The sequence below is a fragment of the Panthera leo genome, chromosome A1 (assembly GCF_018350215.1).
Source record: "Panthera leo isolate Ple1 chromosome A1, P.leo_Ple1_pat1.1, whole genome shotgun sequence".
NCBI lineage: Eukaryota > Metazoa > Chordata > Mammalia > Carnivora > Felidae > Panthera > Panthera leo.
The window spans coordinates 213,024,979-213,047,665 of NC_056679.1; the positions used below are offsets into that span (position 1 = coordinate 213,024,979).

Here is a 22,687-nt window from a genome sequence, read left to right on the forward strand (position 1 = left end):
GAGTGGATAAAATAAGTCTCTTAAGGGCTTTTGTATTGTTAGAAACAAAAAGAAACAGGGGCGCCTGGGTGACTCAGTCGGTTAAGCGGTGGACTTGGGCTCAGGCCATGATCTCATGGTTTGTGAGTTTGAGCCCCCATATGGGGCTCTCTGCTGTCAGCCCAGAGCCTGCTTGGGATCCTCTGTCTCCCTCTCTCTGTGCCTCTCTCCCACTCACACTCTCTCTCTCTCTCAAAAATAAATGAATATTAAAAAAAGAGACACAAACAAAAACAAGTGGAAAAATGAGGTTGACAAGGCCTTTTATGATGAAACATTCAAACCTATTCCTAAGTGCCTGTTAACACTTGAATTGTCTCATCTTTGTCTACATTCAAAGTAATAAGCCTGGACGTCATCGATGTGTATCTGGAACTCATACGGGGGATTTCGATACACCACACTTTTGGAAGTTTTACACCAAGACCGTAAGCAAGAAGAGAACGAAGGCAAAGAACAACTGCTCTCAACTTAGTGACCGTAGGATCATTGGACGACAGCGACATTCTTGCTATCCAATCGCCGGGGAGTCCGGAGAGAACGCTCTCTGGATTGGTCTGAGGAAACATCTCTCCAGGTTCATTCAAGAAGTAGCTTGGCGTGGGGCTCCGGCCGGTAGTGCCTTCTGGCCAATCACAGAACGCATGAGGCGGGTTCTGCCGGAGTGGAGCCTATCTCTGAAGGCGAATCTGCTCCCGACAGACCCGCCCGCCGCGAGCGGAGGGGGCGTGGTCTCCGGCTGCGGGTTCCCGACTCCCTGTGCTCGCGCGCGGAGTGGGCGGGGCGAGCGGTGTCAGCGGCGGAGCCGGATGCGGGCGTCGCCGGGGCCGCAGCGGCCCTGGGGATGGGCGGAGCCCCAGCCGCCAGTGCTGGTGGCCGCCGCCGCTCCCGGAGCCCGAGCGGCCGCCTCTGCTCCCGCGCGTCGCTGCTTCCTAGGGCGGCGGTATGCTGGGGAAAGGGGTAGTCGGCGGTGGCGGCGGCACCAAGGCGCCCAAGCCCTCCTTCGTGTCGTACGTGCGCCCAGAGGTGAGGGGGCGCCGCGCGGGCGGGGCGTCAGGCTGGAGCTGCCGGGGCTAGGGGCGCCGGGAGCCCCCTCCCCGCTGCGGGGGAGGGCCGCGGGCGCTTCCTGTGCGGGTGCGGGAGGAGAGCCGGGCGGGGTGAGGCCCTCGGGGGCTCGCTGAGATCTGTCGCGGGCTGAGGTGGGGACCTCCGGCGCGGGCCGGCAGGTGCCGGAGCGCAGGGCCCGGTCGCTGGCGACCAGGTGAAGGGGCCTGAGCCGGGAAGGTGCTGCGGCCCGGGACCCCCCTGCCTACCTTGGCGAGGAGCTGGGGTTCTGGGCACCGCGCGGGAGGGGAAGGGCTGGACGCTCCGGGCTCCCGTGGGGACCTACCCCGAGCCCGCCGTCTGGGTGGGTCTGCCCTTGGAATTTCTCAGTTGAGTCTTCAGAGCTGCCTGCTTGTAAGAGGGCTGTTTGATGCCGCCGGCGGGATACCGTGCACTGCCTCCCGCCTCCCATCTGCAAGCAGCACAGTTCTTTCCCTTGTGAATTCCCCTCTGTCATTTCTTCCCCCTTTCATCTCACCTCCACTTGCTTTTCTCCTGGAGTTTTACTCTTAAGTTCATTCATTCATAAAATATTTTTTGACCTCCTACACTATTCTGAACAAAACAGATCTCCGCTCTCCTGGAGCGTATTTGATGGAGATCAGAGTAAACAACAAATAGAATAAATATAAGTAAATTATATGGTTATATTAGAAGGTGAAAAGTATCATGGGAAAAAGAAAAGGCACCATTTTCCTCCATGTCACAGTGGCATTTGAGCAGACTTGAACGATGTTGGGGTCTGAGGGAAGAGTAGTGCTAGTAGAGGGAATGGTCTGGAGTGTTGGAGGCTCATCAAGGAAGTCAGCCCTGAGGAAGCCTAGTAGGTGAGGGGGAAGAGTCCTAGGAAACCAGGTTAGAGAGGTTACAGCTTGTTGCCCATGCTGAGGACTTCTTGAGTTCCCAATCCAAATGCCTAATGAGATGTGTTCTCATTTTGGATTTCTGAAGGTTTTTCCTACTCCTCTGCCCAGCACTTTAATCAGCATGTGCACGAGCACTATCAAACCCCTGGTCTTCAGCTGTCTTCCTACCCCTGTAAAGCACAGGCAGGTGGGCTGTGGATGAGAGGTCTTTCTTGATCAAGGACTGCTTCCACAAAACCACCTGGGGCCTGAAGCCTTTGCATATGCGTCTTCAAATTCACAATGTGTGTGTTTCCTCCAAATGGAGAATACTCTTGAAATGGGTCTTATTTTTAATCCTAATTGAAAATAAAAACCACTTCCTTCTTTGATGCTTGATGAAGGAGTCAGGGTCATCTTGAATTTTCAATAGGTTTCCCTCCTATCATGAGTAAGTAATGTCAGTTTCTCTTTGTGTCTTTTATGATTGATTTGATCTTTAACCTTTCCTCTTCAGTGAGATTGAACTACACATGGAAAGTCTGAAATGTGGCCAGAGTTCAAGAATGTTCAGATTTTTCATCCACCAAGTGCACATGTTGTAGTTAGACATGTTTTCCCTCTTTGCCCACAGTGCCTGATATATTTCCTTTGAGGGATAATTAGGGAAGGGGAGTGGTTCAGCCCCCAAATGGTCACATTTTTCAGATCCTTCTAGTTGGCAGTTTTGTTTTCTTGCCATAAAATAATGCTGTGTAGATACTATGTTTCTTTGTTGTAATCTGTCTCTAAAAAAATTTTTTTAATAGAGGGAAGGGCTCTGACCTAAATTGCTTATGGTTTTTAAAAGATAAAGGTATGAGGGAGTGAGAAACCAATTTGTTTTTTAAGTGTATAGCTTTTGCTAGATATCCTATTATTGGAAATTCATGTGAGCAGCTTTGAGGCATAGCTTATGTACCTCTGAAAGTACTGAACCTGGTAACCTTCTGTTGGTTCACTCAGTAGGAGTCGTCCCTCACAACACTTTTCTGGACTGCCATTCTTTTTCTACTGCTTTCCTTCATATTGCCCTCATCTTTACTGCTTTGGTGTATGTCTTCCTATCACATTTCTTTGTATGCAGTTTGCTTTTTTTAGCTGGGAATTTGCAGGTTTCTTAGGCATCTTTTTGCTGGTAGGTCACTGAGCTGCCAGAACAATCTTCACACCTTATGATGTAATGATACCTGTGCCTGGTAATGAACTTGTTCTTGGCTGATTAGATCTTGGAAGGTTCAAGAGTGACTTTCTCAGTATGCTAAAGAGTCTGTCAAGAGTCAGCACTTTGTGCAAAAAACAGAAGTACTTAACTGGATAAAGTATTTGAAGATGATGCTTTTAAACATGATGGCTTATATGTTTTTTTTTTTGTGCTAAGATTGACATTGAACAGCCTAAAATGAAGGATAGTAGTTAGTTTCAACGTGGCCCTCTGCCAGAGTTAACTTGGGTTCTTCTGTCATTGATTCTAAGTCAGTGAACGTGAATGTTAAAATCTTGAACTGTAGTTTAGGACCTTTGGTCATGTTTTGTAAACTCTGCCCGGAGAGTTATAAATCAGTAAAGCTTGTAAGTGGGAAGCCAGTGGTTCTGGAAATTGAGGTGAATAGGAGAGAGAGGACTGGATCATTCTTGGTGGTACCTGATGGCTGGTACCTAGAAACATCTCAGCATCACTGCCCCAGCTTAGTCCCAGACAGACGGTGCAAAGGAAATTGTGCCTCTGTACAGGGGATCCCGGGGTGCTGATCTCCCCTTCAAGGAGGCATTTGGTTATGGTTTGGGAGCCAGATCCGCTTTTCTTGGTAAATAAAGGAGAAGCTGTAGTTCATTATAGAAAAATAATAAAAGATAGACAAAGAATTTTTTATTTATTTAAAAAAAAATTTTTTTTTAATGTTTATTCATTTTTGAGACAGAGAGAGACAGAGCATAAATGGGGGAAGGTCAGAGAGAGAGGGAGACACAGAATCTGAAACAGGCTCCAGGCTCTGAGCTGTCAGCACAGAGCCCCACACGGGGCTTGAACTCACGGACCACGAGATCATGACCTGAGCCGGAGTCAGACGCCCAACCGACTGAGCCACCCAGGCGCCCCGACAAAGAATTTTTTAAAGGAAAGTTATAAACAACTTGGAGTGTACCCTGTCAGATATGTGTGTAGGTGTCTGCATATGTCTTTTCCAAAGTGGGATTAATATTGCTAATCATACTATTTTGTAATCTGCCTTTTCACCAGAGATCTATATTGTAAATGTCTTTCCACGTCAGTTGTTAACCTATAATGTCATTTTCAATTAGACCCAATAGGGATGCTTGGGTGACTCAGTTGGTTAAGTGTCCAACTTTGGCTTAGGTCATGATCTGCAGTTTGTGGGTTCGAGCCCTACATCGGGCTCTGTGCTGACAGGCTGGAGCCTGCATCGGATTCTCTGTCTCCCTCTCTCTCTGCCCCTCCCCTGCTTGCACTCTGTCCCCTCTCTCTCAAAAATAAATAAACTTAAAAAAAAAAAAATTAGACCCGTTTTCCACAACAGAAATACTGTGATGGGGAGATGTTAGGTAGTACAAAGAGCCAAAAAAAAAAAAAAAAAAAAAAGGCAGAGTGATTTTTAATGGATTTCTACTTCATCACCTTCTCTGGTGCTGAGTATCAGTTCTGATTGTTCAGGACTGCCAGTTCTCTGGTCAGTTACCTTGAAATTGTAAGCACTGGTTTGGTAATTTATAGCGATTAGAAATGCTTATTGTCTGTGCCAGGAAGAAGCTGTAGAAAGAGGACCATTAGATGGTCCTAAGGGAAAGTTCTGATTTAGCAAGAGCCTGGTTCATTGTGATAAGGGAGTTGAATAAAAGCTTCAGGGTGCTCCTGCGTTGTTCTCTGAAACTAAGACCAGGAAGAATCCAGCTTTTAGAGTCTGTGGTGCTTGTGTCCATATTTGTATGATTTTCCAAGTATGATTTAAATGGACTTTCTAGTAGAATTTAAGTCAGTGTTTGACTTGAATACGCTAATAAGTTATCAGTTACTTACTTGTAACTCACAATCCTCAGATCAAGAGTCGCATGCTCTACCAACTGAGCCAGCCAGGTGCCCCCCATTTGTGGATTTTTAGATTTGGGAGAGAATTTAAAGATAATCTCCACCACTGTACTCTTCTTCTGTAACACAATGTGGAAGTGTGGCCTCGCAAGGTTAAATGTCCTGTCCACACCACAGAAGTATTTCAGACCAGAGAGAACTGTCTCCTGGAGCCAGTGGTGCCCATGGCTAAGCCAGGCCCCCAGGAGCTTAGGGAATACATAGACATGGGAAGAAAAAGCAAGAAAAGAAACAAAGCTTGAAGAAGGGTCAAAAAAAAAAAAAAAAATCCAGACTTAAGAGCCAATTTTATCTTCTCATTTAACCCTTTAGGGAAAAGAATGCATTTGATTGCCTAATCTTCACTTACCGCCATATCTTTTCATGGAGAGAAGTGAACCTATCTATGATCTAGTGTTTTTCCAAGAGATAATGGCTGGGCGGGGGGGTATATATCAGAATAATAAAATGAATAATTACCAATATTTTTTAGGCACTTCTGTGTCCCAGGAACTGTGCTTCTCTCATTTCATCCTTTCAACTATCTTATGCAGTGGATACTATTCCCTCCGTTTTGTGTGTTTAGATGTGGAGAGAACCAGTGAAATTAGTACCTTGCTCACGGCCATAGCTGGCAAGGGGTGGTGCCAAGATTTAAACTCACGCAGTCTGACTCCAAGGCTGTTCTTCCGTACTTACATTTATGAATGCAGGGAGTATTATTAGTGAACATGCCTGTAGTCCTGATCGGCATTCACATGCTAAAATGCTTTCTCATTCGTGTTCTCTAGTAGCAGTTTTGTTCTTGGCTTTTGTTAGCTTCTCCACTAGGTGACTGTGAGTGGATACAAGGGCCCCTTGGAGATTCATTCAGCTGATACTTACTTAAAGCACCTGCAAGTAGGAGGCATTGTTCTAGAGGTTGACGAGGCATTGTTCTAGAGGTTGGGGATACAAAACAGATGAAATGATTGAGATTATTTTTGGTGGAACACTACTGTGCTGGACTACTGACTTTGATGAGTTGGGTGGATCCGTGGCTAGAAGAGATTGGCTTATCCTAAATCAGACTTCCTTGCTCAGTCCCAGCAATAAAAAATACCTTTAGGGGTGCCTGAGTGGCTCAGTTGTTTAAGCGTCTGACTCTTGATTTCAGCTCAGGTCAGGATCTCACGGTTCCTTGGATTGAATCCCAGAGTCAGGCTCTGGGGTGACAGCATGGAGCTTGCTTGGCATTCCCTCTCTCCCTCTTTCTCTGCCCCTCCCCGGCTTGTGTATGTACACACTCTCTCTCTCTCAAAAGAAATAAACTTAAAGATATACCTTTAAAAGCAAATCTAGATCCATTCACTTTTCTTTTTTAAAGACTCTTAACTTTTTTCCATTCCAAACTAATTTTTTGATGACTGCAGAATTTTCTACTTGAGCTTAGAGGTCATTGACAGTGATATAAAGGACATCAAAAGTTCTTCCTAAAATGACCACTTTCTTAGCTGTGGCTTTTATAGTCTGATGATCTCTCCAAAGCTTCCGCTTTTTCTCTCCTGCATGTGCTTCCTGCGGCATCTCCCTGGATCCTTTCCAATACCATTCAACTTCTGCAGATGGAGCATCAGAAGATGTCATGAGGCTACGTCCGGCAACACTTCCTGCAGCTTGATCGAACAGCTGCCACACTGACAGCCTCTGTCTCAGAACCCGATGCTCTCCTGCACCCTGCTTTCCTCTGTGATGGTGAAACCATCAAAATGTTGGCTACCATCACCAAATGTGATGGCTACCATCGAAATCTTAGGCTGAGGGCAACCCATACTAGAAATTTAAAGTTCTAGATTTTTCTCTGAGCATCTTCAACAAGATGTTTGACATTCTTGGAATAATTTCACATTAAACCATCCTGCATGACGGTGTTCTTAGAATTGGATTTTTTAAATCACTTTAAAAGATGTATACCTATTTTTATAAAGACAATATTAAAAAAAAGAAAGAAGAATGTAACAAAGTTGCAGACTTCCGAAGTTAGAAAAGTAAAATTACCATTAATTATGCTATCTTAACCAAAGCAGTTATTTCCAGTTGTTAGTATGTTCTTGCTTTGTTCCCAGTCATAATATATGTAAAAATGTATAACCTGCATGTGGTTGTCATGTTTGAAGATGGTACTGCTGATCTGTGACAGGAGAGTGTGCACTTTGAGTTGTTTTACCAGCAGGAAACTACCCTTAGTTTTCCATGAGTTATGCTTGTGGCTTCTGATGTGTTTTGGGGAGACAACAAGAAGATCGGTGGGTTTGCAGTTTAATGAATCATTTAAAATAAACCGCTTGAGAGAGGTTGGGAGGTAGGATTGAGCTGGAATAATTCTTTTTAAAAATTTTGTATGGAATAGTTTTTAAAAAAAATTTTTAAAGTTTATTTATTTTAATGTTTATTTTTGAGAGAGAGAGAGAGAGAGACTCTGAGTACATGTGGGGGAAGGACAGAGATGGGGAGGACAGAGGATTAGAAGTAGGTTCCATGCTGACAGCAGAGAGCCCTATATGGAGCTCAAACTCGGGAACCTTGAGATCATGACCTGAGCTGAGTCAGACACTTAACCAACTGTGCCACCGAGGCACCCCAAGTTTGTTTGTTTATTTTGAAAGAGCACGAGTGGGGTGGGACAGAGAGGGAGAAAGAATTCCAAGCAGGGTCCATGCTGTTAGTGCAGTGAGCTCAGGAGCCATGAGTTCATGACCCCAGCCAAGGTCAAGAGTCAGATGCTTAACCAACTGAGCCCTCCAGACGCCCGGAGCTGGAATAATTCTTGCAACCTCTAATCTTTTGTTGTTTTGGGAGGATGAAGAGGGGAAGTACAAATGGAGCAGAGTGAAGCTGCTCAAGAGCTAGAAGGGCCACAGGGCCACTTCTGTCCTCAGTCCCCTCTGCATGCCTCCAGGGTCACAACTCTAAGGAGGGCAAACAACCGCTTATTTTGGCTGTGAGTGAGGCCATCCTCTAAGCCTTGGTTGTATTTCTACCTGGACGATGGAAATCATAATAATCTCTGATAGGTATATATGAACATTTATGAATATTAAGTGTGATTATGCAAGTCCTTAGAGTACTTGGCACATGGTTAACCTTTAGTAGATGTGGGCTATTGTTGCTGTCACTAAGTTGTTGGTCAGGACCATTTGGATGGTTTCAGAAAGTGCTTCATCATTAATCTTAGAATACAGAAATCTTTCCCAGCTAAGGTATTAATGAAAGTGGAGTATTTAGTTGTTGTGGTTGTTGCCATGGTATCATGCCCAGAAAATTCACTGTGTGGTAACTCTTTCTTAGAGTGTTTTTCACTATCTCTGAAAGTTTCTTTTCCTCTTTTCTTTGTTCCTTTATATATTTGAGAATGATTTAATTATATTTAAAATTCCAACCTAATGAGAACACTTACTCGTTGACTTTTTTCATTATTAACATTTGGCCTTTGACATTTTGCTAGTTTTGTGCTGGAGATGTATTTTTCCCTCTTCCCTCATTTCTTTTTTTTTTTTTTTTTCTTTTTTCTTTTCTTTGCTTTTTTTTTTTTTTTTTTTTTTCTTCCTTTAAGTAATCTCTGCCTCCAACATGAGGCTTGAACTCACAACCCTGAGATCAGGAGTCGCATGCTCTATTGACTGAGCCAGCCAGGTGCCCCCTTTGTCCTTCATTTCTAATGACTCTATCATAGGCCAAATTTTGTCCATGTATCACATCTGTTCAATGGTTTACTTAAGATATGAGTAAGTAAAATCAGATTACCCCTGGAAGTAATAACTGTTTATTTAAAAGGCAATTGCAAGCCTGTGCTGTTTTGCTTTCATGGGTAAATACTTTTCCTAAAATAGTATAATCATCACTTTTACCTCCTGTGCCCCTGTCCTTCATTATTCCCTATAGACTTCAGTGGGGGAAGCCCTTCAGAGGTGGCATCTAAGTCCTCAGTCATTTGCTTTTGGGAAAGGGAAGGGTTGCAGCCACAAGAAAAGCAGGGCTTGTGAATGGAAGTCCTGGACACCTTGGTGAAATATTTTGAAGTCTGCCTTTCCTTTTTTTAATTTAATTTTATTTTTTTAAAGATTTTATTTTTAAGTAATCTCCACACCCCAAATGGGGCTCAAACTCACGACCCTGAGACCAAGAGTCACATGCTGTTCCAACTGAGCCAGCCAGACACCTGTCTACCCTTCCCTTATGACAGATTGCCAACCCCTGTTTGAGACAGTGGTCCTGAGCTGCTGGGTGTGTTGCTTTTCTTGCTAAGAGAGTTTTAAAATTCCCAAGAATACCTTGAAGGGAATGAGCCCAGATTTTTGGATAAAAAATCTCACTGTGTTACTACCTTTTCTCTAGACATACAATCGAGTTCCTGTTTTGCTTTAATCCCTTGAGATCCACTTCCCAGTGTGGTTTCACCTTTCAGATTTTTTTCCTCAACTGTAACATTGAATGACCATCTTCCCTGCAGGCTGACTTTGAATGTGATAAGAAATAACCACGTGTACATGACATGACTGCTAAGATGCTATTATTTAAAAAAAAAATTTTTTTTTTTGCTTATTTTTGAGAGAGAGAGAGAGAGAGAGAGACAGAGTGTGAGCAAGGAAGGGACAGAGCGAGAGGGAGACACAGAATCTGAGGCAGGCTCCAGGCTCTGAGCTGTCAGCACAGAGCCTGACACGGGACTTGAGCTCACGAACTGTGAGATCATGACCTGAGCTGAAGTCAGACGCTTACCCGACTGAGCCGTCCAGGCACCCCTAGATGCTGTTATTATTGATAGTCACTTGAATTGGGAGAATTGTTGATTGTGTACCTCCCATTTGCACTGTGTTAGAATTAGGAATGCATAAAAACAGTCTGTGCTCTCAGGGGGTTCACATTCTGTTAGAGAGACAGCAAGTCAACAGATGGCTCTAATGCACAGAAGTAGGTGCTGCCTGTTCATGAAGGAGGCGTGCACAGAATGCTTTTGGAGCACAGAAGGCTGCGGCAGCTTTCGGCCTCATGTGAAGGCAGCGTAGGACTTGGAAAGGGCAGTGTGAGGGTGGGTGCTGGTGTGGGGAGGAGGGGGATGATGTAGTGGGCAGGCAACAAGGACAGCTCGAAAGGCTCATGGGCATGTTGGGCCCAGGTGGTCGAAGCATCTGTCTCATACCTTATGTAAGGCGTGGTGGGGGGTGAAGTGGGCTAAATCCTGAAAAGTAGAATCCGAGGGGTGCTGCTAGGACACGAAGGCTTGTTATTCTGCTTTCTGCGAATACTGCTTTACCATGAAGTCAGTCTGGCCCTTTGTGAGCCTGTAGGCACCTTCTCGTTTGCTTCTGGTTCCCCTTGGTCCAAGACCACGGAAAAGCTCCTGTTCCAAGGCTTTTAGCTCCTTGCCAGCTATTCAGCTGACCTAGTATTTGTGTAGCAGTCCTGGGAGTGGGGCAGGAGGTTGGTGCACAGAAGGCAATGCCATGTGTGTTTGCAGCTGTTGTTAGTCACGTCAGTTAGCTTCGACTCTGAGATTCTGACAGCCCTGTAACTGCCACCTGCTACCTTTCTCCAGCACTTGTATACATTCCAGTGCTACCCTCTTTAACTTTTAGTGTAATGTGGTTAAGAGCACAGCTTTGGAATTAGAGCTCTGCTACTTGCCTTGTGGATTTGGTCTGGGTATTTAACTTCTCTGAGCCTCGGTTTCCTGACCTCTGAAATGGGAATAAAAATAGTTGTGTCTAGCTCATAAGATTGTTGTTAGTCTTAAGTGAGGCAGTCCATCGAAGTTAACACAGTACCCAATGTGCAGCAAAGCCTTATTAAATGTTAATTGTTGTAGTAGCTATTACCTTTCACCCCAGAAGCTGCAGGGGTGTGTGTGTGTGTGTGCACGTGTGTGCACGCGTGCATGTGTTCATTCTTTGGGCCACAAGTGCAGGTCCCGATAGTGGTGACATTTCTTATGTTCCCTTCTAGCATTGTTCTTCCCTTGCACTCTCAGAGGCTGGTCACCAGAGTGGGGGGGTGCTGTCCCTTTTGCAGGTGCCCACAAAGGACGCCTTTCCTCTCCATCCAGAGGGCTTCCCTTCCTGCATAGCTTTCTTTTTCAGTAAGCTCTTTCATGGATTCCTTCTCTGTCCTTCTGTCACAGTGTTTTTCCTTGTCTTGAAGGCATGCAGGAGGACCTGAGGTTTGGGCAGTGTTTTATGTCCTGGGCCTTCTGTCTGATCCAGCGTGGCTATCTTCCTTTTAAATTAGCCTGCCAGTGGCCCCTTCTCTCCCCAGCCAGCCAGTTATACTCCTGGCCATCACAGTTTCCAGGGTTCCCTTGGGGGGTGCCCTCTTTGCTGGTTTGTCTTCACTTCCATTCATTCCGCCCTCTTTGCTGTGCTTGGAACCACAGACCATAGATGCTTACCTGGTCTCTCCCTCTACCCGAGTCACCCTGCACAGCATAGCCAGGTTCCTGCTGGGTGCAGCCTGCGTGTGTCATTTTCCCATTTAAGAGTCCTCCTGTGTGCCTGCCGCTTTCCCAAATCTTAACACCCTTTCCAGACTCACTGCAGATTCCTGCCTTCTTCTGGTTTGTTGAGAGAGTGTTAGTTTGCATTTGGGAGGCCAGGACTCTGTTCATTTTTTTCTGTGTGATTTTGAGGGAGCCCCCTTGACCTCTTTGGCTGTCATTTCCTGATTCATAGAGTTGGCCTAGGCAAGTGCTTTTGAACCTATTTTGCCCAAGGAAATTAAAACAAAAATTTTGTTAAGTTATTTGAGAGAGAGAGAGTGTGAGCAGGGGAGGAGTAGAGAGAGAGGGGGAGAGAATCTGAAGCAAGCTTTACACTGTCAGCATGGAGCCCGATGTGGGGCTCGAACTCACAAACCGTTAGATCATGACCTGAGCTGAAACCAATAGTTGGATACTTAACTGACTGAGCCACCCAGGTGCCCCTCCCCCCCTTATTTTTTTTTTTTAAACAGCATGGTTCTTTGGGGGAGCTTTTTCAAAATAAATACACTGTACCAAGTCCTGGTTTAGAGATTTGAATGGGCTTTAGGGTCAGGGAAGGGTGTATGTGGGGGGGGGCACCTGCTGTAAGTATCCACATTTTTTTTTTTCTGTTAATTATTATTTTTTCCTTCAACCCCTATTGAGAACTGCTATTTCAAATGAAGTCATAGGGGAAACCCAAATAGAGAAAAGTGAGCAAGGAGTGTAGTGGGAAAGGCTGCTGGCCAGGGAACACTGAAGGCCAGAGCCATTTCAGCCTCTCTGTGTTCGCCGGTCTTTCCTAATTGGCATTCTCCCTTTCTTTTTGCCCATGGTACAGGCCGTCTGTAGCTCTGGGTTCTTTGTTGCTACAGTCGATCATTTATTCTCTACTCCTTGTGTGTAATTGCTTTGTGTCTGCAGATCTTTCTCCAACAGAGCTGTAAGCTCCTTGGCCTGCAGTGCCACAGAATGTGGCCTCCTGGAGGTCAGCGTGGCTTCAGAGAGGACTGTGGCCATCCCACGAGGGGGCCTCAGGGGAGCTGGTGGGAGCATCGTTCTGAGCCTCTTTTTTATTTCTCCGGGAGAGTGATTGGGGTGGTGAGGTGAGAACTGTGGTAGACCGTTAGTGTGGTTCCTGACTCTGTTCTTGGTCTCTATACCCCAACAGTCATCTGTTAGAGTGATTGTTGTCAAGAAGCATGAATGAGTAATGCTTTTACTGTCATTCAATAAGTGATGAGCTGTCAAACCAGAGTGAGGGACTTAATTTGGGTCTTAGTGAGCAGTTACTTTTCTTCCTTTAAGAAAAAAAATCGAGATAAGGGGAAAAAGCAGTCTAAATGTGAATGCAAGGATTTAGAATGGGCACATGAGTAAGTATTGCTTAGCTGTTAGGGTAATGCACTGTTACAGGTTGTCTCCTGTTTCCCTGTCCTGAACACTTGTTACAGTTGAAAGGACGCTTGATGCTATTATTTTGTAATAGGAAAAAAGTTTAAGATTCGTAGTTACCTAGGGCTCAGAGTGGTGTTAGGGTGGTGTCAGGGAGAATAGGGGGGATGAATGCTAATGGGTACCATGTTTCTTTTAGGTGTGATGAAAATATCCTAAAATTGATTGTTGTGATAGTCGGATAACTGAATATACTAAACACCACTGAATTATGCATTTTAAGTAGGTGATTTGTATGGTGTATGCATTTGCCCTTTTTTTTTTTTTTAAGCAAACTCTGTGCCCAATGTGGGGCTTCAACTCACAACCCCAAGGTCAAGAGTCATATGATCTACCAACCGAGCCAGCCAGACGCCCCTGAATTTGTATCCTAGTACAACTTTTACAAAAACAAAGTAAAAATCAAAAGTACTAAGCCAGGTGTTGGAACTCCTGTGAACAAGTTCTGGCTTCATCACCTGTTTAGCTGTATGAGTCCAGGCACACGATTTAACCTCTTGGAGCTTCATTGGCCTTATCTGTAAAGCAGGGATGAGAATACCTTACAGGATCATTATCAAGATAATGACATGGGACATGTGGAAGTGGACGTAGTGAAACCTTCAGCAAATTATATATTTATGTGTTTAAGTTAGACACATATTTTTGTGGATAATAGATGCTTAGTCTGAAATGTTATTGAAAGTTCCCAACAACCCTATGAAATGAACACTTATTAAAGGCTGAGACCTGATCTGCATGGTGAGTAAATAGCAGAGTCCTTAAAGACCAGATACCTGAACCGGCTTAGTCTGTGGTCTGTTACTTTGAGCCCAGACAGAGATTGTCAGTTCACCTCTTACTGCATGTCTGCTTTCCTGGCTTCAGATACTGTTTTCTTGTCAGAGTAATTGTTGCTTGTATGCCAGAGAGTGTATAAAGGGTATAGAGTGGAGCTGTGGTTAGCAGAGCTGTTACCTGGGCATGCTTTCAGAGGGGACTGAGCCTGCTAGCAGGCTGGCTCTAAAGCGAGTGAAGCCCTCTGGCCAGGAGCAGGGAACTAGCAGTCTGGGAACCAGCTCCAGGAACAAATCCTGCCTAGAGTTCCAGCTCCCTAGAATTGGACAGTAGGTACATTCATTTAGCTTCTAGGCTGTATCTTTAGTGATAGAGCTTCATATTTAAAGTCTGGCTTTGCATATGCCCCTGTCCTATTGATGGGACTAGAATGTGTTTCAGAAAGAAGTGTGACAAAAGTTGGTAAGACTTGGCACTAATCATATACTTCAGTACTGATCATACTTAGGTAGTAATTTAAAAAAATCTGTCAAGAACTATGCTTAGGATAGTTAAAGAATATTACCAGGAAGAAGAATTCCTTGTCTCTTTGTATGTTTCTGTTTATGCATTCTTTTAGTAGACTTTTCTTGACAATTTACTATCTGAGGCTAGAAAATACATACAGGTACAGCCTCCTCCCCCATTTTGTGTCATCAGTTGGGGAGGCTGACAAGGTAAGAGATTGTTGCAATACAGGAGGGAGGGGCGATCGGAGAGATCTTGGCGGAGGTCTTGAATTGTGTGGACGGTTGAATTGACTGATGGGTCCAGTGGCTTCACTGGGAGCTAGATGGTGACAGTGTGGCTGTGGTCACGGGAGCATGCAAAGTGAGAGGTGATGGTGGCTGAAAGTAAAAGCAGCAAAGGGATGGACAGATGTGGATGGATTCTGGAGCTATTAATAAAGCAGAGCAGACAGGTCATGAGGGGCAGGGAGTAGTAAAGAATGACTGCTGGGTCAAGGGAGGTGGGGGGGATGGGTTAAATAGGTGGTGAGGAAAAAGGAGTGCATTTGTTGTGATGAACACTGGGTAATGTATGGAAGTGTTGAGTCACTACATTGTATACCTGAAACTGATACTACACTATATGCTAACTAACCGGAATTTAAATGAAAACTTTAAAAAAAGAGGGACATCTGGGTGGCTCAGTCAGTTAAGTGTCCAGCTCTTGATTTTGGCTCAGGTCATGATCTCATGGTTTGTGAGATCGAGCTCTGTGTCTGCACTGATAGTGTAGAGCCTGCTTGGGATTGTCTCTCTCCCTCTCTCTTTATGCCCCTCCCCCGAATAAATAAAAATTAAAAATAAAAATAAATAAATATATTAAATATATTTATATATAAATAAATAAATTAAAAAGTAAAAATATAAATAAAAATAACTTTTTAATGGTTTATTTATTTTTGAGAGAGTGCGCACACGCGTGCAAGCTGGGGAGGGGCAGAGAGAGAGGGAGACACAGAATCTGAAGTAGAATCCAGGCTGTGAGCTGTCAGCACAGAGCCTGATGTGGGGCTTGAACCCACGTACAGTGAGATTGTGACCTGAGCCCAAGTAGGACACTTAGCCAGCTGAGCCACCCAGGTGCCCCAGTAAATAAACATTTTAAAAAATTAAAAAAAAAAGAGAGAAATGAATGACTTTTGGGTGTCTGTTGATGGGGCCGATCATTGAGTCAGAGCCCAGAGGAGGATGAACAGGTTTGGTGGTGGGCAGCAGAGTGATGAACTGGTTTTAAAATGTGAATTTGGAGGATGTTAGGAACATTCCAGTGCAGGTGGGCAGGAGGCTGTTCAGGTATGTAGGCCTGGAGCTTTTGAATAGAGATCTGGAGTGAAGAGCCCTTTGGGGGTCATCCGCTATATTGCTGGAAGTGACGTGAGTGGGAGAGCTTGTGCAGGGAACACGGGTCTTGTGAAGAGGGAGGAGGACCCCGCCTGGAAAGGAGCCTTGCAGAGGAGCAGACAGAGAGTGGTGGTTTGGCCTGGAACTAATTTCTGCTTATTTTCAGGTCTCAGTATAAATGACACTTCCTGAGGGGAGCAATCTTCTCTGACCCTGTGTGAGTGCGGTTTGGTGTTCCTGCTGTGTTCCCATCATGGCCTGTCCGTCCCCGAGAGCAGCACTTCGCACACATCTTTGTTACGCGTGTACTGTGGTCGACTCCTGTGTGCTCTGGGTGGGGAGGCAGAGGCAGTGTGTTCTGTTCTCTCCTGGGTTTGCTGTGCTGGAGTACAGCAGGTGCGCGAGAAGTGATAGTTCATCGGTGAAAGAGGGTGTGAAAAGGCAGGGATAAGACGGTGCCCTGGAGAAGGATGTGGCCAGCAGGCAGAGGCAGGTTATATTATAGTGAAGAATATGATTCTGGTCAGGTAAACTGAGGCTCAAGTCTCACTTCACTCAACCTAGGTCGGCCTTGTTTTCCTCATCAGTAAAATGGGAACAGTAATGGCTGTTAACAGAGTTGTGAGGATTACATGAGATGATGCAGTCTTGATATGTAATCTTTTGTAGGCTTCCAGTATTTATTGCATTGTTCACCCACTGTTCCAATTATGACTTTTTATTTGTCTGGATTTAGTGAGAGCAGAAGTCAATTCTTATTTATGTTTTTATTCTCAGCATTAGGTATTTTGGATGTTCGGGAGCTGTTTGTTGAAATGAATTGGTATGTATTAGAGATGGGTCACCCCGCAGCTCTGAGTAACCAGACATTCAGCTTGAGTGTTGACTCACTAGTTTCGCTCCTCGGGCTCATTGGAGCCCTGTGCTTTGGGCCACTCCTTCTCAGAAACAGAGTTCTGAGAAGAGATGCCATTGACAACGTTTTAGTGCCAGGCCACGTGGATGATCCAGGTTCCGGTAGGTGTGTCTCCTTTGGGCCATCAGCTTGCGGAAGAATGGGTGGCAGTTGTCACAGATTGCCAGGAGAGGAGCGCTTCTGGCTCAGCGTGGGGTGGGCTTTTTAGATGATGTGGGGGCACTGGCAGGTCCTAGGGGTGGGTGGTACTCCCGCGGCTCCTTTTGATCTGTGGGGTAAACCGTGCAGAAACAGGAAGACTTGTTATTCATGCCCTTGTTCTCTTTTTAATTTAAAACAAACAGTAGCCAAAACATTGGGGTAAATGTTGAAATAAGGAATTAGTGACTACAAACCCCAACTCCCATCCTACCACTGTGGTAGAACTGTTCCCCATTTATGTTCAGCCACTGTTGTGACTGAACTCAGGCCACTGGGATACCCTAGTTTGGAAACTGTGGGCATGCTGTGACTGCTGACAGCAGTCTTTGCCATTCTTTTGCACCGTAATGGCACAAAATGTCCACACTCAGATGGAGTCGCAAGAGGTGCCACACAAATCATTTGGTCCATTTGTAACTGCTACGTTTGTTGAAAATTTGCATCATTTTCTTTTTTTAATGTTTATTTATTTTTGAGGGAGAGAGCATGAGCAGGGGAAGGGAAGAGAGAGAGGGGGACAGAGGATCTGAAGCAGGCCCTGCACTGTCAGCAGAGGGCCCAGTGTGGGACTCCAGCTCGTGAACCGTGAGATCATGACCTGGGCAGGAAGTCGGACGCTCAATCTACTGAGCCACCCAGGTGCCCTGAAAATTTACATCATTTTCAAATGAGTTGGTTTTCAGGAGTCTTGCGGAGTTCAAGAAAAGTCTGTCAGTGTAACTAGGAGAACCAATTCTCGTTAATTATTAAAGAACCATACTTTTCTACCTTTTTTTCCTACCCATTGAACCAAGATACTTAATTGGGGTCAGCTAGGACTTTTATCCCATGTTTCATAGCTTTGGAAGTACAATTGTCACTGTTTGCTCTTAGGCAGCTGGGCAGGGAGTGTCAAGAGTTGAAGGATGGTGGGATAGAAGTAGTAAAGAGTTAAAATGGAGTCCAGGCCCCTCTCTGAAACCAGATGGCGATGTAAGTAAGCACACGGGCAGCTGTCACTAGAGGCTGGTTGGATTGGCTGTCGGATCCTGGGATGACGCCAGCCCCATCCACGGCTGTCGTGCTCCTACAGTTCTTACTGGACAGGCTTCACAATTTCTGGTCTTTCTGGATGAATACCACATGCATGACTGTGTTCAGTGGAACACACTCTTTTCTCCAGCATTTTACCATATGATTAGAGCATTTAGTGATGCCATCTATAGTAATGGCTCAAGCCTAGTTATCATATCTTAAGCCATATGTTTCTCTGGTCCCTGCTCAAGTGGTTTTAAAACCTCTTTAAAACATCTCACTACTTAGTCATTGCTCATGAAATTAACAAAATCTTTTGAACACGTACCATGTGCAGGGCCTGTATTGGATTCTGGGGATATATGGTGAGCATAAAAACAGATAAGGACTTACCCTCAGAGTTTAGATTGTTGGGGAGACAGACTTAAATAATTACATAGAACAAATGTGAAATTGCAACTGTGACAAGGGCTAGGAGGGAGAGAGATACATAGGGCTGTGAGAACCTGGTAATAGAAATGGCCCTTGTCATGAGATCTGATGGATACACAAACTTCATAGGGCGGAGAAGTAGAGGAGAAGCATTTTATAGAAGGAGCATCCTGTGGAAACAACTCAGGATGAGAATGAGCATGGCAGGTATGGGAGGTTGAAAGGCCAGTGTGGCCAATGTGCAGACTGAGGAAACCAGATTGGACAGGTAGGTAGGGGCCAGGCTGCACAGGCCCATATCAAGTCATTGTCTTCATCCTGCCAATAATGCAAAGCAGACTGTGTGCTGAAAGGAACACTGCTGCTTTAGGGTGGAGAATGGATCAGAAAGTGGACAGGTGTGGGTAGACCAGCTGCAAAGCGTGTGGTCCAAATGGGAGGTGGTAGCTTGAATTAGGTGATGCCGGTGGAGATAAGAGAGGAACATGAATTCTAGAAACATTTTTAACGGGTAATATTGATGGAATTTGGTGATAGATTGGATATTGAGGGTGATGGAGAAGGAGGTGTAAAGGGGGACTCTTAGGTTGACCTCTAGATTACATGCTCTTGAAGGGAAGCACAGAATTGTCCAGGCAGTATACAGCAGTATTAATTGTGGTTGGAGTGTCATGAATCAGAAGATTCCCATTGAACCCTGGAGGGTTTGTTGGGGTGATAGAGGCTTCGGCCTTAAGCAGACCCAGTGGAGTAAGTTACAAGAGGTAACTCAGCTGGGGTTGAAGAAGCCCCAGAGTTCTTTCCCTTGCAGCCAGCCATTACTCCTGTGGGGCACATGTTTTTTGGTGTTTGTTTTTTCCCTTCAGCTTCCTTCTGCCTCTCTACAGCACTCTCTCAGGTTTTCCTTGGGAACTCTGTATGAATCTTGATTTAACTTGGTTTCAGGTGGGTCTGGCAGATACATTCACTGATTATTTTGTCCTGGTTTTCCTTCATTCCATGTAAGGGCGGCATGTCCTATAAGGACACAGACTGAGCCAGCTACTGGGTTTGACTTCCACCTCCACATGTACTAGTTGGGTGTCTTCATCTACAAAATGGAGATAATAGTGGCTATAATAACACCACTTCAAGGGCTTGCTATGAGGATTACATGAGTTAATAAGTATAAAACCCTTTAACAATGCCTGATGCATACAACCCAAGAAATATTTGTCATTATTCACCTCTCAGGGCTGGTCTTTGAAGTATCCACTTTGGCATTTACAGATTGGACATTTATGATTTCTCTCTCTTTTTTAATGTTTATTATTTATTTTTGAGAGAGAGAGTGAGAGAGAGAGAGAGAGAGAATATGACTGGGGGAGGGGCAGAGAGAGGGAGACACAGAATCCAAAGCAGGCTCCAGGCTTTGAACTGTCAGCACAGAGCCCGACGTGAGGCTTGAACCCACAAACAGCAAGGTTATGACCTAAGCTGAAGTTGGACGCTCAACTGAGCCACCCAGGTGCCCCTATGATTTCTACAGTCCACAAGCGACCCGTGAGTCATGATGTGTAGTAATTTGTAATGTTGAGAGGGAAGAAATTGTAGTTACTTACCCAATTCTAAAGATCAAGTTGGACAGCCTTTAATCACTCATCTAATAAATTCTCCCATGAAGACAACACCTTATACACACTCAGGGTGCAGCATGAGCAGGAGTAGGATGTACATGTGGGAATTTCATCCTGTCCTATAACCAACCCACTTTAAGATCCATATACAGACATGGGTGCTCCTTGTACCCTTGTTGATAACTGCTTCTCCTCTCTTCCATTCGACTGTGTTCATTCTCCCAGAATCAACAAGCAACGGATGTTATCACTCTTTTCTCTTTCTCAAAAACATTGAGATAGAATCTCCATATTTGTCAGTCTTTTTCTGTGGAGTTCAGAAAACTATTGTAAAATACAGGAGTGAAGGAACTATAGGATGTAGCCAATGAGAATCCATTCTGTCTTTCCTGATGCCTCCCTACCACCCAAAGAGATAGGTTCCCAAATTAAAAGAAAAATTCAATTTTTTGAAAGAAGGTTTTTTTTTTTTTTAAACGATTATTTTTTTAGTAATTTGTGCACTGAACCTGGGGTTTGAACCCACAATCCCAAGATCAAAAGTCACATGCTTTTTGGACTCTGCCAGCCAGGCACCCTGGGAGGGTTTTGTTTTTGTTTTTGTTTGTTTTGTTTTGTTTTTTTCTGATTCTCTTTGTATACCCTGATTTATTGGAGTCCTCTAGGCTATTTCTCCTCTTAGGACTGGTGTGTGTGTGTTTTGATTTGGGAATGGGTATTTGATGGTAGTGATTGTGGTACTTATTTTTTCCTGAATTATTTGTAAGAATTGGATAATGTATATTTATAATTATTTTGAAGTATGAACCAAAGAAGGATTAGATATTAGTGATGTTTGTCTACAGTGTGCCTCCTTAAATTCCACTGCTCAAGTGTTTCTATAGGTTTTTATTCTCAAGTTCAGCAGTTTAGTCTACTTTCAATAGAATCAACAGTCGAGAAAGTTTTACTTTTTGTACAGTATGCCTGGGCGGTCCATTCCTTGGATGTGGTATTCTTTTAAGGAAGCCATTAGTTTTCTCTCTTTGTCTTGCAATGGGTTCAAAGTACTTCATGTTGTAGAAGATAAGACACAAAATGACCAGACCTAAGTCATTATGGGCTTTTATTTTTTATTTTATTTATTTATTTTTGAGAGAGAGAGAAAGTGTGAGTCGAGGACAGGCAGAGAGAGAGAGAGAGAGAGAGAGAGAGAATCCCAAGCAGATTCTACACTGTCAGCAGAGCCCAGTGGGGCTCGAACCCATAAACCGAGAGATCATGACCTGAGCCTAAGTCAGACACTTAATCAGCCAAGCCATCCAGGTGCCCCCGTCATTGTGGGCTTTTAGAAAACAAATCCTATTAATAGAAAAATGCCATTTCTTTTTCCTTTGCTTCACATATTCCTGTATCCTTTGTCTTACAGAATTAGGACCAACTTGGGTGTTGCTAATTGCAACACTCCTGCTAATTGCAGGAGTTTCTGATCCATAAAAAAAAGAATTGAGAGGCCTCCTGAGTAGATTCAGTGTAGTTTAATGTAGGAAAAAGGACTGAGAGAGAAGTAGAAATTATTCTTACCTGTGACAGAATCTTGAATAATTGCCCCTCTCATGTATTTGAATTCTTTGTTTATTCCTTAAAGGAAAGGACGAGAGAACGAAAGAAAAGGAAATCAAGAAGCACAGATACTGCTATGTCCAACAATTACAGCTCTCATTTACTGAACATGTGTGCCAGGTGTTGGTACACATTTTTCTTCAGGCCTCATATTAGGTAGTATTGTTTCCATTTACATTGGAACAAACCAAAACTCAGGTTAAATGTTATGCCCAAGGTCACGTCTATAGATAGCAGAGCAGGGTTTGAACTGTGGCCACATCTGTATCCTTATTGTAGTGCAGGCACTGAGAGAAGTTTGGAGAAACAAGAGGGAAAACAAAAATTATTTGTACAATGCTGTATTAATAATACAGCTTTCTGCTGTAAAAAAAGGTAAATTTCATTCCCACCTAATATGTGGGTGCAAATACATTTTCCCCTTCAGATTTTCTGTTTTAGCGGAGAAAACAAGTGTATTAAATGTCCGTTTTAGAGCATGGAGCGACTTTGAGGAAATAAAATGTCTGTGTTTTGTCTTTTTAGCATTTTGGTGCCAAATGCGATTGAGAGAAATTGTGTTTTGGAACCTTTAGGGATGTTGGCTCTTGGAATTTGCCCTTCTGGCTGGATGAAATTAAGCTGAGAATAACAACTTCAGTTTTTGACTCCAGGCCCTCACAAACAGTGAAGGGTTGATGTGAAGCATTTTGGTATATATAAGCATTCCGGCCTGATGAGAGCTTGGTTGTGGGATCGCCCTCCACACACCCCTGTTCTTTTCAAGATCAGCGATCTTCTGGCAGGACCCATTTTTGCCTTTCCTGAGGTGCCCTGGGTCGATCACACATTTGAGAAGATGGGCACCTTAAATATGAACTTGGTAAAAAACTAGAGAATTTACTTTTTGAGAATTAATGGAATGAAAACAAGCAGGCTGCTTTTCAGCTTCTCAGCAGATTCTCAGGAGTGTTAGCTGACTTTAGCTTTCACATGCTTTTGTCCTGTATGTCCTGTACGGTGAAGTGCAGTTCTCTTAAGGGAGTTTTTCTAATTTGTCCAAATCAGTTTTGTAATAGGAGACTAGTTTCCTACTGTAGGCAGTGGATATTACAGCTGTTCTCCCTTTTGTAGGAGGAAACTGGAGACCATGTTTGTTAGAAGCAGTACTCAGCAGTGAAGAATGTAGGCTCTGGAGCTT

At 44.2% G+C, this 22,687-nt stretch overlaps 1 protein-coding gene across 2 annotated transcripts in view; it reads left to right on the forward strand.

The window, feature by feature from the left end:
* Positions 1–532: 532 nt before the first annotated feature.
* The window catches only part of MTMR12 (myotubularin related protein 12), a 65,676-nt gene continuing 43,521 nt past the window's right edge, over positions 533–22,687 (forward strand). For both annotated transcript variants that reach the window (XM_042952551.1, XM_042952558.1), the window contains exon 1: positions 533–1,065. In XM_042952551.1, the coding sequence (XP_042808485.1) occupies positions 985–1,065 (81 nt within the window). In that variant the 5' untranslated portion in view covers positions 533–984. The remainder of the gene's footprint in view (positions 1,066–22,687) is intronic.